General features: G+C 40.7%; 1 protein-coding gene across 17 annotated transcripts in view; it reads left to right on the forward strand.

The window, feature by feature from the left end:
* Positions 1–13,787, forward strand: part of LOC127975342 (plectin) — a 114,913-nt gene that overhangs the window by 92,807 nt on the left and 8,319 nt on the right. For 14 of the 17 annotated variants that reach the window (XM_052579335.1, XM_052579333.1, XM_052579342.1 and 11 more), the window contains 17 exons: positions 955–1,032; positions 1,109–1,270; positions 1,383–1,487; positions 2,231–2,326; positions 2,413–2,538; positions 2,654–2,806; positions 2,886–3,040; positions 4,711–4,837; positions 5,274–5,457; positions 6,062–6,219; positions 6,311–6,486; positions 6,652–6,790; positions 6,902–7,258; positions 7,679–7,762; positions 7,867–7,971; positions 8,139–8,237; positions 10,252–13,605. In XM_052579335.1, the coding sequence (XP_052435295.1) occupies positions 955–1,032; positions 1,109–1,270; positions 1,383–1,487; positions 2,231–2,326; positions 2,413–2,538; positions 2,654–2,806; positions 2,886–3,040; positions 4,711–4,837; positions 5,274–5,457; positions 6,062–6,219; positions 6,311–6,486; positions 6,652–6,790; positions 6,902–7,258; positions 7,679–7,762; positions 7,867–7,971; positions 8,139–8,237; positions 10,252–13,605 (5,658 nt within the window). The remainder of the gene's footprint in view (positions 1–954; positions 1,033–1,108; positions 1,271–1,382; positions 1,488–2,230; positions 2,327–2,412; positions 2,539–2,653; positions 2,807–2,885; positions 3,041–4,710; positions 4,838–5,273; positions 5,458–6,061; positions 6,220–6,310; positions 6,487–6,651; positions 6,791–6,901; positions 7,259–7,678; positions 7,763–7,866; positions 7,972–8,138; positions 8,238–10,251; positions 13,606–13,787) is intronic. The other 3 variants (XM_052579341.1, XM_052579331.1, XM_052579332.1) reach the window with 1 other exon arrangement.

The following is a 13,787-nucleotide window of genomic DNA, read 5'->3' on the forward strand; positions in this document are numbered from 1 at the left end:
CCTAGATTTCCAAAAGACTCTTATGAAAAGATTTCGTGATGAAGTTAAACCGTTTAGATTTTGATCAAAGACAAACATTATTATTATTATGTATTTTTTTATATTCTTTATTTACGTATTTCCCTTTTTCCCTTGTTTCATGTCATGAATATAGCCATGGTAGCTGACATGGTGCTAAGTAATAAACAATCAAACATATTAAACATATTAAATTTGCCTCATCCATGATTTTTACTTGCCATATAACTAATTATAGTAATTAAAATATTCTAGTAAAAAATGACTGTGAATGAATAATTAAAAGTAATTTACAAATGAATAATTATTAACAAATTAATTCATTAACAAACTATGCCTTCACACATACTGTGTTTTGCAAATCTCAGCTGCTTGATTGTTTATACTGTCACAAAATACTCTTATCACATATCTCTATATTTAAAGTTGAATATATAAACATTTCACCAAAAGACATACAGTTCAAGCAAAGCAATATATAAAACATTAGACATTTTAACAACTTTTTTATATTGTGGCAATAAACATAGAATAGAATGATAACTATAAATATGTAAATAAAGCTGTATTAGCAGTGTTATCAGTGGACAGTACGGATCTGTGTATTATTATTGTTGTCTGCCGCTTTAAATACTCAAGCTCGTTAAAGCAGAATGGATTCTGATTGGCTGTCAAAGGCTTTATTGTACATCAGCTGAAAAAAAACCCTCATATTCCACATATTCATATTCCATATATCATTCATTCCTCTTTCTTGTTATCTTTATAGTTGTGATGTGGACTATGCTGTTCTTATTGAATTAGAACAATTATACAAACTTTATAGTATTAGTCGTTGGTGCGAAAAGCCCTTGAGGCAGAACGAAAAAGGCTCAATACAAATATAAATGTGATTTTAATAAATACCTGAGCTTTCTTCCTCTTTGTGTGTTTCAGAGCCAGCTCTCGCCTGCAAGTAAAGGCACATACAGAGACTATCTGGGCAAACTGGATCTGCAGTACAACAGACTGCTGGTGAGTGCTTTAACCGGTAGCTATATAAACCACTAGGCCTTGCAGAGTGTCAGCACACATCTCTCTTCTTCTCTAGAACTCCTCCAAGTCCCGTCTGAGAAACCTTGACCAGCTGTATAACTTCGTCAGCGCCGCCACCAAGGAACTGATGTGGCTCAATGACAAAGAGGAAGAGGAGGTCAACTACGACTGGAGCGAGCGCAACACCAACATGACTGCGAAGAAAGAGAACTACTCCGTAAGTGCAGAGCTCTGATTAGGGTTGTCTGTTGCTCGTTGTAGATTAACCAGGTGTAAATGGAGAATACTGACAGTTTGGATTGATCTTCATTGTCTAACTCATTCCTCAGGGACTCATGCGAGAACTGGAACATAGAGAGAAGAAAATCAACGACATCCAGGCCACTGGAGACAGACTGATCAAAGACGGACATCCGGGCAAGAAGACTGTCGAGGTACGGAGTCAACCGTTCATGTTTTTAAAAGAATACATGGTTCATCTTTACCATGCATTACAAAGAGATGATTATAATTATTTATTATGTGCATTGTGATACATTATATCTTAAAATTAAAATGCACAGCGTATTGTTGAATTGATAAGTGTACTAAAGTATTATCTGTGCTTATAATTATTAATGAGTTCATGCAATGCATTACAATGAGGCATAATAAATGCATTAAAACTACTTTTATAATGCATTATGCATAAAGGCATTACCAAAGACTCCTCTGCTCACCAAGGCTGCATTTATTTGATTAAAGTACTGTAATATTGTGAAATATTATTGCAATTTAAAATAACTGTTTTATATGCGAGTATCTTTTAAAGTGTAATTTATTTCTGTGATGCACAGCTGTATTTTCAGCCTCATTCCTCCAGTCTTCAGTGTCACATTCTTCAGAAACATGCTAGCGACATGCTAACAACATGCTAGCAACATGCTAGTCGCATGCTAATCATGCTAGAAACATGTTAACAACATGCTAGCAACATGTTAATCATGCTAGAAACATGCTAGCGACATGCTAGCAACATGTTAATCATGTTAGAAACATGCTAGCAACATGCTAATCATGCTAGAAACATGCTAGTCGCATGCTAATCATGCTAGAAACATGCTAGCATTTGCTGATTTGCTGCTCTAGAAACCATTCTGATCAGTAAGTGTTAAGTGTGTGTTGTGTTGATCTGCAGGAGTTCAGTGCAGCTCTGCAGACGAAGTGGAGCTGGATCCTCCAGGTGTGCTGTTGCATTGAAACTCATCTCAGAGAAAACACTGCATACTTTCAGGTACAGCATCAGTATCATCTAACCATGTGCAATTCTTCGTTGGTCAAGCATGTATGAGCATTATTCTTCTCTTTCTCCTCCCGTAGTTCTTCGCTGATGTGAGAGATGCTGAGCAGAGGATGAAGAAGATGCAGGAGACCATGAAGAAGAAGTACACGTGTGACCGCAGCACCACTGCCACTCGTCTGGAGGATCTACTGCAGGACGCCGTCGTGAGTTAGCTTTCCACTGTCTCACAAAACTAAACTGTAATGCTAGTGTGTGTTTAGTGTTTAAAAAGTCAGATTAATAGGTAGCTGTAATCTAACTAAGTGAGTTTGACCGCAGGAGGAAAGAGAGCAGCTGAACGAGTTCAAGTCTGACATCGCTGGCCTGACGAACAGAGCCAAGTCCATCGTCCAGCTGAAGCCGCGGGACCCCACCAGCCCCTCCAGAGGAAAGCTGCCCGTCCAAGCTGTGTGTGACTTCAAACAGATGGAGGTAGAGACTCGGTCACACACGCTCACACACGCTCACAGAGTGCTTGTGCTGCACGCTTGACCTCTGCTTCTGCTGACAGATCACCATGCACAAGGGCGACGAGTGCACGCTCATCAATAACTCCCAGCCCTTCAGGTGGAAGGTCCTGAACCGCTCGGGGAACGAGGCTGTGGTGCCCTCCATCTGCTTCCTCGTGCCCCCCGTCAACAAGGAGGCTGTGGAGAGCGTGTCCAGGTGCGTTATACACACTGCACTCGGAGACATGGTTTTCTTTAGTGCTTACTGTCCACCAGAATTATTTTACTGCCATTGATGTACTAGTAAAGGTTTTCAGAATAAATATTAATTTCTTTTTTTAAAGTTTAATCATTTTGTCGTGTGTTTTTGTAGTCGTTATTTATTTGTTAGTTTTGTTCATTGATTTGCTATTATATTTTTTTGATATATTTTGATATATATTTTCTGTTTTCACGTTTGAGTTGTTTTGTTTTGTGTTTTTTTACCTTTTCATTACCGTATTTTCTGGGCTATAAGTCACTTTTTTTCATAGTTTGGCTGGTCCTGCGACTTAAGGTGGGCGTACACGGTGCAATTTTTTCTGTCGTACGAGTTCCTATGCGATTTTTTCAATCGTGTGGAAATCGCGTATTCTCGTATGGTCGCGGCTCGTATCATTTGCGAATGTGGACTATTGACCAGAAGGATAAACTTGCTGAAGTCTGACAGGAACAGCGAGCGCTGTATGATGTTTCTAGCAACGTGTACCATGCTTTTTAATTCTCTCTCTCTCGCTCTGTCTCACACACGCATATGTAGTTTACAGGGACTCTCCATAGACGTAACGGTATTCTATACTGTATATCCCCATACACTACCTCTATCCATCATGGAAAATGCATGTTTAAAATTTCTATTAAACACTGTATAGTATTTTTTAAACCCATTTGGTTTACGAGGGCATAGTAATTGTCCTCATAAACCATGTTTACATTGTAATACCTATTTCAGATATTTATAAAACATATGAAAGAACACACACACAGGGTAACCAAACGTCCCGGTTTCCTATTGCTGAAAAATAACCTGTGCGTGTAGGAAACAGTCACGGCTCATGTCAATATTTTATATGCAGTTATGAGAGAGGGAGAGCAGTTATATTAGGTGCATTCGACTTGAAGCAGCACTGCACAGAATGATCACCTGTATGGCATCAAAGTACCGCGAGAGTGGTTCGAATGCATTGGATATGTGTGCTCTCTTATCGCTCTCGCGGTTTAATGGCATACAGTGATCCTTCTGTGCGTGCAGCGCTGCTTCAAGTCGAACGCATCTATCAACTTCATGCGATTGCTTCTGGAATTCGCAGGTAGTAAAATCGTTTAGTTTATCATCTCGTCCGTACGATTTTCAGATAAACTCACTCGTGCCGTGTGCGTGGACATAGGATCTTCCGACCATCCGAATTCGCGCCGTGTACGCCCACCTTGATACTCAGTTGCCACTTATAGTCTGAAAAATACGGTAGGGTTTTTAAACATGCATATTTATAGTATTTATTAATTATTATTACGTTTTAGTAATATAATACTATAATATATAATTTTAATTTTAATTTAATTTATATTTTGAATTTCAGCTAAAAAAATAAACAAAAATGAGAAATGTTCCTTCGGCAACTAGCTGAAATAAAAATTATTTATTTTTAATAGGTTTTTTTTTGTGCATTTTTCAATGATAATTTAATGTATCAGTGGTAGCTATTTTAATACAAGTTAAACCAAAAAAAAACGTCTTGGCACCTAGCTGGGTTTTTTTCTTTGTTCAGCTTCCTCTTTCTCAGAACACAGTATGACTGAAGCAGACTGTAATGTTTAGACGTGTTGTTGTGTGGTTGTTTGTGTCAGTCTGGACGCCGGTCAGCAGCAGACTCAGGCTCTGTGGCAGAAGCTCCACGCTGACCTCAGGAGTCTGCTCTCCTGGCAGTATCTGATGAAAGACATCCATCTCATCCGCTCCTGGAACATCACCACGGTCCGTTCTACACCTCACTCATGACATAAATACACACCTGTGTTATAGTCATTACCTTAGGATTCAGCACAACTGACTGATGAAATGCGTTTGCTACTGAAAGAGATCAGTGCAGATATGCTGTGGGACTTAAATGCACTGTCTGGTTATTTCTTTCTAAAATAAAATAACACATGTTCTACTAAGCAACATGGGATTTTTCCTCTAATTGAGTAACTTGATTGTAAGGTTGCAGACCGACAGTTATATTTAGGAAACAGGCGGTAAACAAGGAAAATTGCTTTACTGAATTACATGATTTTCAAGGGCTCTTCTAAATGAATTAAAGAGTAGACGTGATAGTTTTCCAACAGATTTCAGATGAGAGACGAGATCAAGATTATTAAATAGGCCTGTTATTGTAAATTTGACATGATTTGTAATGTTCATGTTTCAGTTGAAGACGATGAAGTCGGATGAGTACCAGCTGATGCTGAGGAACCTGCAGATGCACTATCAGGACTTCCTCAGAGACTCCCGGGACTCCAAGCTCTTCGACTCCAGCGATAACCTGCAGGTGGAGAGGGACTACAAGGAGGCCGTACAGCATTACGACAGCCTGCTGCGCTCCCTGGAGAAAGGTACAGACCCCAAGCGCTGACAGAGCCCTCCGTGCATTACACTGAAACACGAGGATGTTGTGTAACTGTTGAATTCACGTTTCAGGAGCCGCTGTCAGAGCGCAGGGTGAGTCTTGTGCTCCTGAGCAGGGTATCATGGATGAACTGCTCTGTCACGGATGTTGTTTGCTTCCTGTGCTTTAGCTACAGAGTGTGCATGTACTGAAACACTCAACAGAGTAAACACACAGCCTGATGCAGTCCTGAACCTGTAAACAGAGTATAGTTTTCTTTTAGATGACGTCCATCGGGTAAATCCATCCAAACATGACAGGGTTATTATAGTTAACTAAAACAAAACTGAAGAAGATGCATCATTGTAGTGCTTGTCAATGCAGTAAAAACATATTTAACTGGTTTGAGCTGTAAAAATATGCCTTATTTTCATCATGCACATTTAATTAATCATTATTTTTTCTTTGGTTTTGGGATGAAATGTGAGTCACTAACACAGATGGAATGTGTGTGACGTGACTAAGTGTCGTGACCGATAAATGAAGAGATAAACTGTCGTTTGTCTTTAGTGTTGATGGAAAGCGTAATAACAGATCTTCTCTCTTCGCAGGCGAGCAGGATGAATCCATATGCAAGACGTACATCACCCAAATCAAAAGCCTGCGGCTGCAGATCGAGGACTGTGAGTCTCGTACGGTGGCTCGTATCCGGCAGCCTGTGGACAAAGACCCGCTCCGAGACTGCATTCAGAAGACTGCGGATCAGAGAGTACGACACACCACTCATTATGACTCAGAGCATGTTTCTTTGTCATATTTAACCACGTGAGTGATTGTGTTTTTGTCTCTGTCTCAAACAGAAAGTGCACACGGAGCTGGACGGCGTTAAGAAGAGCCTGGAGCGAGTGTCTGAGAAAGCTGAGGAGGTGCTGTCCTCTCCGCAGCAGTCCAGCTCTCCGGTCCTGCGCTCCGAGCTGGACATCACCCTGCAGAAGATGGACCAGACCTACAACCTGTCCTCGGTCTACCTGGAGAAGTGAGGGCGCTCTCACCTGTCTAGTGTCTGTGTTTTCACTGCGTATCTACTGCTGCTTTCCGTTCATCTTTTGTCTCTTGTTCTTTATACAGTATTATTATGTACTAATAATCTTAAGCATAAGATTAGATTAAGGCAATTGTTTTTTTTGTTTTTTTTCCATAGACTTAAGACAATAGAGATCGTGATCCGTAACACACAAGGGGCAGAAGATGTGGTGAAGAAATATGAGAATCGTCTGCGTGAGGTTCACACGGTCCCTACAAACGTCCAGGAGGTGGAGAACTACTGCTCTGAGCTCAAGGTAATATTAACTCTTCACGTACTGCTTGATGCTTTCTCTTGTGGATTATTCTAGCACTTGTATGTAGTTCCATCAAATCTGGGCTTCAGTAACTTGTCGACTTGTGTTCAGCGGATGCGTTCGGAGGCAGACACCCAGCGGCCCGTGTTTGATGACATGGAGAGTGAGCTGGCCAAGGCCACGGCGGTCAGCCAGCGCATGCTTCAGGTTCACAGCGAGCGGGACGCCGAGCTGGATCACTACCAGCAGCTCCTGGGCAGTCTTCAGGACCGCTGGCGCGCCGTCTTCGCTCAGATCGACCTGCGGCAGCGTGAGCTCCAGCAGCTGGGCCGGCAGCTGGGCTACTACAGAGAGAGCTACGACTGGCTCATCCGCTGGATCGCAGACGCCAAACAGCGGCAGGAGAAGATCCAGGCCGTGCCTATAATCGACAGCAAGACGCTCCAAGAGCAGCTGGCACAGGAGAAGGTACGTGCAGTAGCGTAACTCACATCTTACAGGTCCTCACCGAAGAGCGAGATGAGGCCCCTCCCACCAGCAGTGATGTCATGAATGAAAACTGTGCACCTGCTACAATTATTTAATTCAAGCTTATTTGTATAGCGCTTTTTACGATACAAATCATTACGAAACAACTTTACGTTTAATATATATATATTTGTATATATATTTGTACCAGTGTGTAGTATTTTATAAATAAAAGTTTGAACTGTGTGAAATATGGAACAAGACCAATAAAGATCTCGTGAAGATTGTTTTAAGTCTCAGAAGAGAAGTCTTCTGGAATATTCATTTATGTGCATTAGTTGTCTGACATACATTGCAATGAGATTCTTTTTGTTAACCTGTTGCAAAAGTGTAAGTATAACATGCAGATTTTTTTCACAGAAACTGCTTGAAGAGATTGAGAAAAACAAAGAGAAAGTGGATGAGTGCCAGAAATACGCCAAAGCGTACATCGATACCATTAAGGTGAGAGAGAGTTCTAATAGAGAGTGTGTTTAAATGTATTTATTTACCTACAGTTTGTGGATGGAGTGCTACAATCTTATTTATTTATTTATTTTTTCCCCCAGGACTATGAACTTCAGTTGGTTGCCTACAAAGCTCAGGTCGAACCTCTGACTTCTCCTTTGAAGAAAACCAAGATGGAGTCTGCCTCTGATAACATCATTCAAGAGGTTAGAAAGAGCTCAGATCATTCACTTATACATTTGCATTACTGTATTTGACTGCTGCATAAATAACTATAGTGTTTATTATTTTCAGTAAGCACTTATGTTACCCTACCAACTTTAACTGAAATATTTTAATTGTAATTTTTCAATATGCTTTGTCTCTTCTATAGTATGTCACTCTGAGAACTCGCTATAGTGAATTGATGACGCTGACCAGTCAATACATCAAGTTCATCACAGACAGTCAGCGGCGCATCGAGGACGAGGAGGTGCGTGACATCAGGGCACCCTGCTCATACCAAACTAACCCAACACCTAACATTAACCAACCCAACCAACCACTCATCAAAGAAAAACATCTAGATATAATTAATGTATGGTGGACTCGACATTTCTTCTATGTCATTTTGGGCACAAATACAACTATTTTCGATAGTATTCCACTGAAATGTTTCAGAAATATGTGACGGGTATAAAACATTTGAATAAATTATGTCCTAATTATTTCTTGCTTAAAATATTAAGCACTGATAATCACATTATCTATTAAGGTCAATTTATTTAGTTTTTCTACTTTTACACTTTTATTTCTCAACAATTAAAGAAGAAAGAATAGCTCAAGATGATTAATTTGCAGATGCATTTAATTTATTTGAAAAGGTACAAGCAGCTGAAGAGTTATTTTGACATATTTTAACAGAACAGTAAATGTTATATTTGTACATCAGACAGTGTCTGATACACACTAGAGAAAGCAAGTCATATGAGGCCCACCTTTCCTATACACTTTTCTGTTTTCTCACTACTGTATGTCTTTCAAACCCTAACCTTTGATTTCTTTGCTTCTCTTAACTGCTTGCCAGTGCTTTGTCTTGATGATTGCTTGAACTTTTTTGGGCTCTAAAGAGGTAAAACTTTTCATTATGCTATAGTAATTTCATACCAATATTCCAGTATCCTTCTTCATAAATATCCTGCATTTTCTTCTATCAAGCTTTTATGATTTACCCTTTAAAGTTAAATGTTATGGCACTTTTGTTCATTGTAGTGTTCTGATTCTCATTGCTCATATGTTAGATTGTCTACTTAATTTAGTTTTAATTACCTTAAATACATAACTATAATTATAAGTTCATATATATATATATATATATATATATATATATATATATATATATATATATATATATGTAAATAATCTTAATTGAGAATCAGATTACTACTGCCCTTTTTGTCATGATATTTTAAAGTAATTTTTAGATCATGTTTTTTCATACTAACCTTTCCTCTTTATCTGTGGGTAAAGACCTGCTTGTCTGCCTGAATCATTGTTTTTAACACATTATGTTTTTAGCTCATTTTCTATTGCCTACTACAGTACTTGCTTGCACTGTTGGTATTTAGTTGTTTTTCTCACCATTTTCTCAGGCCACCAAATCAAATTCTCATTCTTAACAATGATTTTTAGAAAGGCAGAATTCTGATAGTTTTTATTAATTGTGTGCTCCGTTTTCATCCCTTGCATGTTATGAGAGTGTAGTGTTATAAACCAATGTCGTGTGTGTCCATACATTAATTATATCATCTTACCATAACCCAAAATATTGCATATCATTTTTGACTGTTAATTTACCTTAACCCCATTTGTCATGATTGCATCTTAACTAAGTTTTTCTTTGAGCCAAATAATCATCTTAACACTTAAAGAATTCACTGAAAAATGCAAACTTTGTCATCATTTGCTCACCCTGATGTTATTCCAAACCCTAAATGTCTGTCTTGCTTCCATGGAACACAAAAGAGAAACATTTAATAATGATTAGGATTTGAAGCTTTCAAGCTTCAAAAGTGATGAAACACAATAACAGTTGTCCATAAAACGTGTGTGTTGACTTCCTAGATTTCTGAAGATATTCAGTTGGGTGAAAACTTTAGTCACTATTCAGTGAAAAATATTCTAGTGAATAGTAACTTACTGATTGATGATCAGCTCCTCAAACAAAGCTATCATCATCATCATTTTGAAGTTTGACATTTGCTGTTATCACTTACTTCTATGTTAAAAAGAGTGGTCGAGATACATATGTATATATCAAATGCATCACTTTTTGTGTTCTATGGAAGAAAGTTAAAATATAATATTATAAACAGTCAATACAGTTTTGGAATGACAGGGTGAGTAAATAATAACAGAATTTTCATTTTTGGGTAAACTACTCCTTTAACACCTCGTCATGCTTAATCTTAATCATCTTTCTTTACGATTTACTTCCACTAATACAGAAAGCTGCTGAGAAACTAAAAGCAGAAGAGAGGAAAAAAATGGCTGAGATGCAGTCAGAGTTAGAGAAACAGAAGCAGCTAGCTGAAGCTCATGCCAAGGCCATTGCCAAAGCAGAGAAAGAGGCACAGGAGCTCAAGCTCATGATGCAAGAGGAGGTTAGCAAACGAGAGATTGTTGCTGTGGATGCTGAAAGGCAAAAACAGAACATCCAGCTGGAGCTGCATGAGCTCAAAAACCTCTCCGAACAACAGATCAAATCAAAGAGTCAACAAGTGGAGGAGGCTCTACTAAGCCGGTCCAAAATAGAGGAAGAGATCCGCATCATAAGACTTCAGCTGGAAACTACATTAAAGCAAAAGTCCACTGCAGAGGACGAGCTCAGACAGCTAAGAGACAAGGCTGCAGAGGCGGAGACACTTCGCAAAGCTGCTCAGGAAGAGGCTGAGAAACTTCGTAAACAGGTTAAGGATGAGACCCAGAAGAAGCGGATGGCGGAGGAAGAGTTGAAGCTGAAGTCTGAAGCAGAGAAAGAGGCAGCCAGACAGAAGCAGAAAGCCCTGGATGACCTTGCAAAGCTCAAGATGCAGGCAGAGGAGGCAGAAAGACAAATGAAGCAGGCTGAGATCGAGAAAGACAGACAAATCAAGCTCGCTCAAGACGTTGCTCAGAAAAGTGCTGCTGCTGAGCTGCAGAGCAAGCGCATGTCCTTCGTCGAAAAGACATCCAAACTTGAAGAGACGCTCCGAGAGAAGCATGGTACTGTTGTGCAACTGCAGGAGGAGGCAGAACGCCTCAAGAAGCAACAGGAAGAGGCAGACAAAGCAAGGGAGGAGGCTGAGAAGGAGCTTGAAAAGTGGAGGCAAAAAGCCAATGAAGCCCTTCGTCTAAGGCTCCAGGCAGAGGAAGAAGCCCACAAAAAGACTCTTGCACAGGAAGATGCTGAAAAACAGAAAGATGAGGCTGAGCGTGAGGCCAAAAAACGGGCCAAAGCTGAAGAGTCTGCCCTGAAACAGAAAGACATGGCCGAGCAAGAGCTGGAGCGGCAAAGGAAGCTGGCAGAGAGCACAGCGCAACAGAAGCTTTCTGCAGAGCAGGAGCTGATCCGCTTGAGGGCTGATTTTGATCATGCTGAGCAACAGAGATCACTGCTGGATGGTGAACTTTACCGTCTAAAGAATGAGATTAGTGCTGCAGAGCAGCAGCGGAAGCAGCTTGAAGATGAGCTTTCCAAAGTTAGAAGTGAAATGGACATACTTTTGCAGCTGAAGTCTAAAGCTGAGAAGGAGAGCATGTCCACCACTGAAAAGAGTAAACAACTCTTGGAGGCTGAAGCTGCTAAACTGAGGGATCTTGCAGACGAAGCAGCCAAGCTCCGTGCCATTGCTGAAGAGGCAAAGAGACAGAGACAGGTTGCTGAGGATGAAGCAGCGAGACAGAGAGCAGAAGCTGAAAGAATTCTCAAAGAGAAACTTGCTGCCATTAATGAGGCCACTCGCTTGAAAACTGAAGCAGAGATTGCTCTAAAAGAAAAAGAGGCAGAAAATGAACGCCTGAGAAGGAAAGCCGAGGATGAGGCTTACCAGAGAAAAGCTCTTGAAGATCAGGCAAGTCAGCACAAGCAAGACATTGATCAGAAGATCGAACAGCTCAAGAAGTCATCTGAAATGGAATTAGACAGACAAAAATCAATTGTGGACGAAACTCTCAAACAGAAAAGAATAGTTGAAGAGGAGATTCGTATCTTGAAAGTGAACTTTGAGAAGGCTTCATCAGGCAAGCTTGATTTGGAGCTTGAATTGAATAAGCTGAAGAATATTGCAGAGGAAACACAACAAAGCAAACTGCGAGCTGAGGAGGAAGCCGAGAAGCTGCGCAAGCTTGCCCTTGAGGAAGAAAACAGAAGAAGGGAGGCTGAAGAAAAACTTAAAATAATTACTGCCGCAGAGCAGGAAGCAGCTAGACAGCGCCAGGTTGCCCAAGAAGAAGTGGAGCGTCTCAAAAGGAAAGCTGACGAGGCCAGAAAGCAAAAAGAAGATGCTGATAAAGAAGCTGATAGGCAAATACTCGCTGCAAAAGAGGCTGCTGAGAAAGCAACTACAGCTGAGCAGCAAGTCCAAAGTGTTCTAGTTCAGCAGAAAGAGGACAGCCTTGTACAGAAAAGGCTCAAGGAGGAGTTTGAGAAAGCCAAAAGGCTTGCCCAAGAAGCTGAAAAGGCCAAAGAGAAGGCAGAGAAAGAGGCTGCCATTCTCCGCCAACAAGCAGAAGATGCAGATCGTCAGCGTCAGGCTGCCGAGGTTGAGGCTGCCAATCAGGCCAAAGCCCAAGAAGATGCTGAGAGGCTCAGAAAAGAGGCAGAGCTAGAGGCAGAAAAGCGTGCTCAGGCAGAAGCAGCAGCACTGAAACAGAAACAGCTAGCTGATGAGGAGATGGCTAGGCAGAAGACACTTGCAGAGCAGACACTTAAGCAGAAATCTCAGGTTGAGGAAGAGCTCGCTAAAGTGAAACTGCGGTTGGATGAGACAGACAAACAGAAGACTCTCCTCGATGATGAGCTTCATCGTCTAAAGGACGAAGTCAGTGATGCTGTTAAACAGAAAGCCCAAGTAGAAGAGGAACTGTTCAAAGTCAAGATTCAAATGGAGGAGCTCATCAAACTAAAGCTCAGAATTGAAGAGGAGAACCAACGTCTCATCCAGAAGGACAAAGATAATACTCAAAAACTCTTGGCTGAGGAGGCTGAGAACATGAAAAAACTTGCAGAGGATGCTGCCAGGCTCAGCATTGAGGCACAGGAAACTGCTCGCTTGAGACATATTGCAGAGACTGACCTTGCTGAGCAAAGAGCACTTGCTGAAAAGATGCTTAAAGAAAAGATGCAAGCCATTCAGGAGGCCTCTAAACTTAGAGCAGAGGCAGAAATGCTACAGAGACAGAAAGACCTTGCCCAAGAGCAAGCTCAAAAGCTGCTTGAAGACAAACAACTGATGCAACAACGTCTTGAGGAGGAAACTGAGGGCTTCCAAAAATCGTTGGAGGCTGAGCGCAGAAGACAGATGGAGATAACAGCTGAGGCAGAGAAACTTAGACTTCAGGTGTCCCAGCTCAGTGATGCCCAGACTAGAGCTGAGGAGGAAGCCAAGAAATTCAAAAAGCAGGCAGATGAGATTAGTGCCCGACTTCATGAGACTGAGCTTGCCACCAAAGAGAAACTGACAATTGTTGAAACATTGGAAGTACAGAGATTGGGCAGTAACAAAGAAGCAGATGACTTGCGCAAAGCCATTGCTGATCTTGAGAAAGAGAAGGCAAAATTGAAAAAAGAGGCTGAAGAGTTACAGAAAAAGTCCAAAGAGGTATTGTGTAAAAGATGGCATAAATCGCTGCTTATGTCATTGTTAACCCTCTTTCCAAAAACTAACATTGCCTTAAATCAGATGCTTTTTTTGTTACAAATGTTCCAGTCTTTGATTATATTCCCTTATGATTTCTCATTAATCTTAAAATGGATATTTAGATAATTTAAATGTATATGTAT

This window comes from Carassius gibelio, chromosome B16 (genome assembly GCF_023724105.1).
Source record: "Carassius gibelio isolate Cgi1373 ecotype wild population from Czech Republic chromosome B16, carGib1.2-hapl.c, whole genome shotgun sequence".
Taxonomy (NCBI): domain Eukaryota; kingdom Metazoa; phylum Chordata; class Actinopteri; order Cypriniformes; family Cyprinidae; genus Carassius; species Carassius gibelio.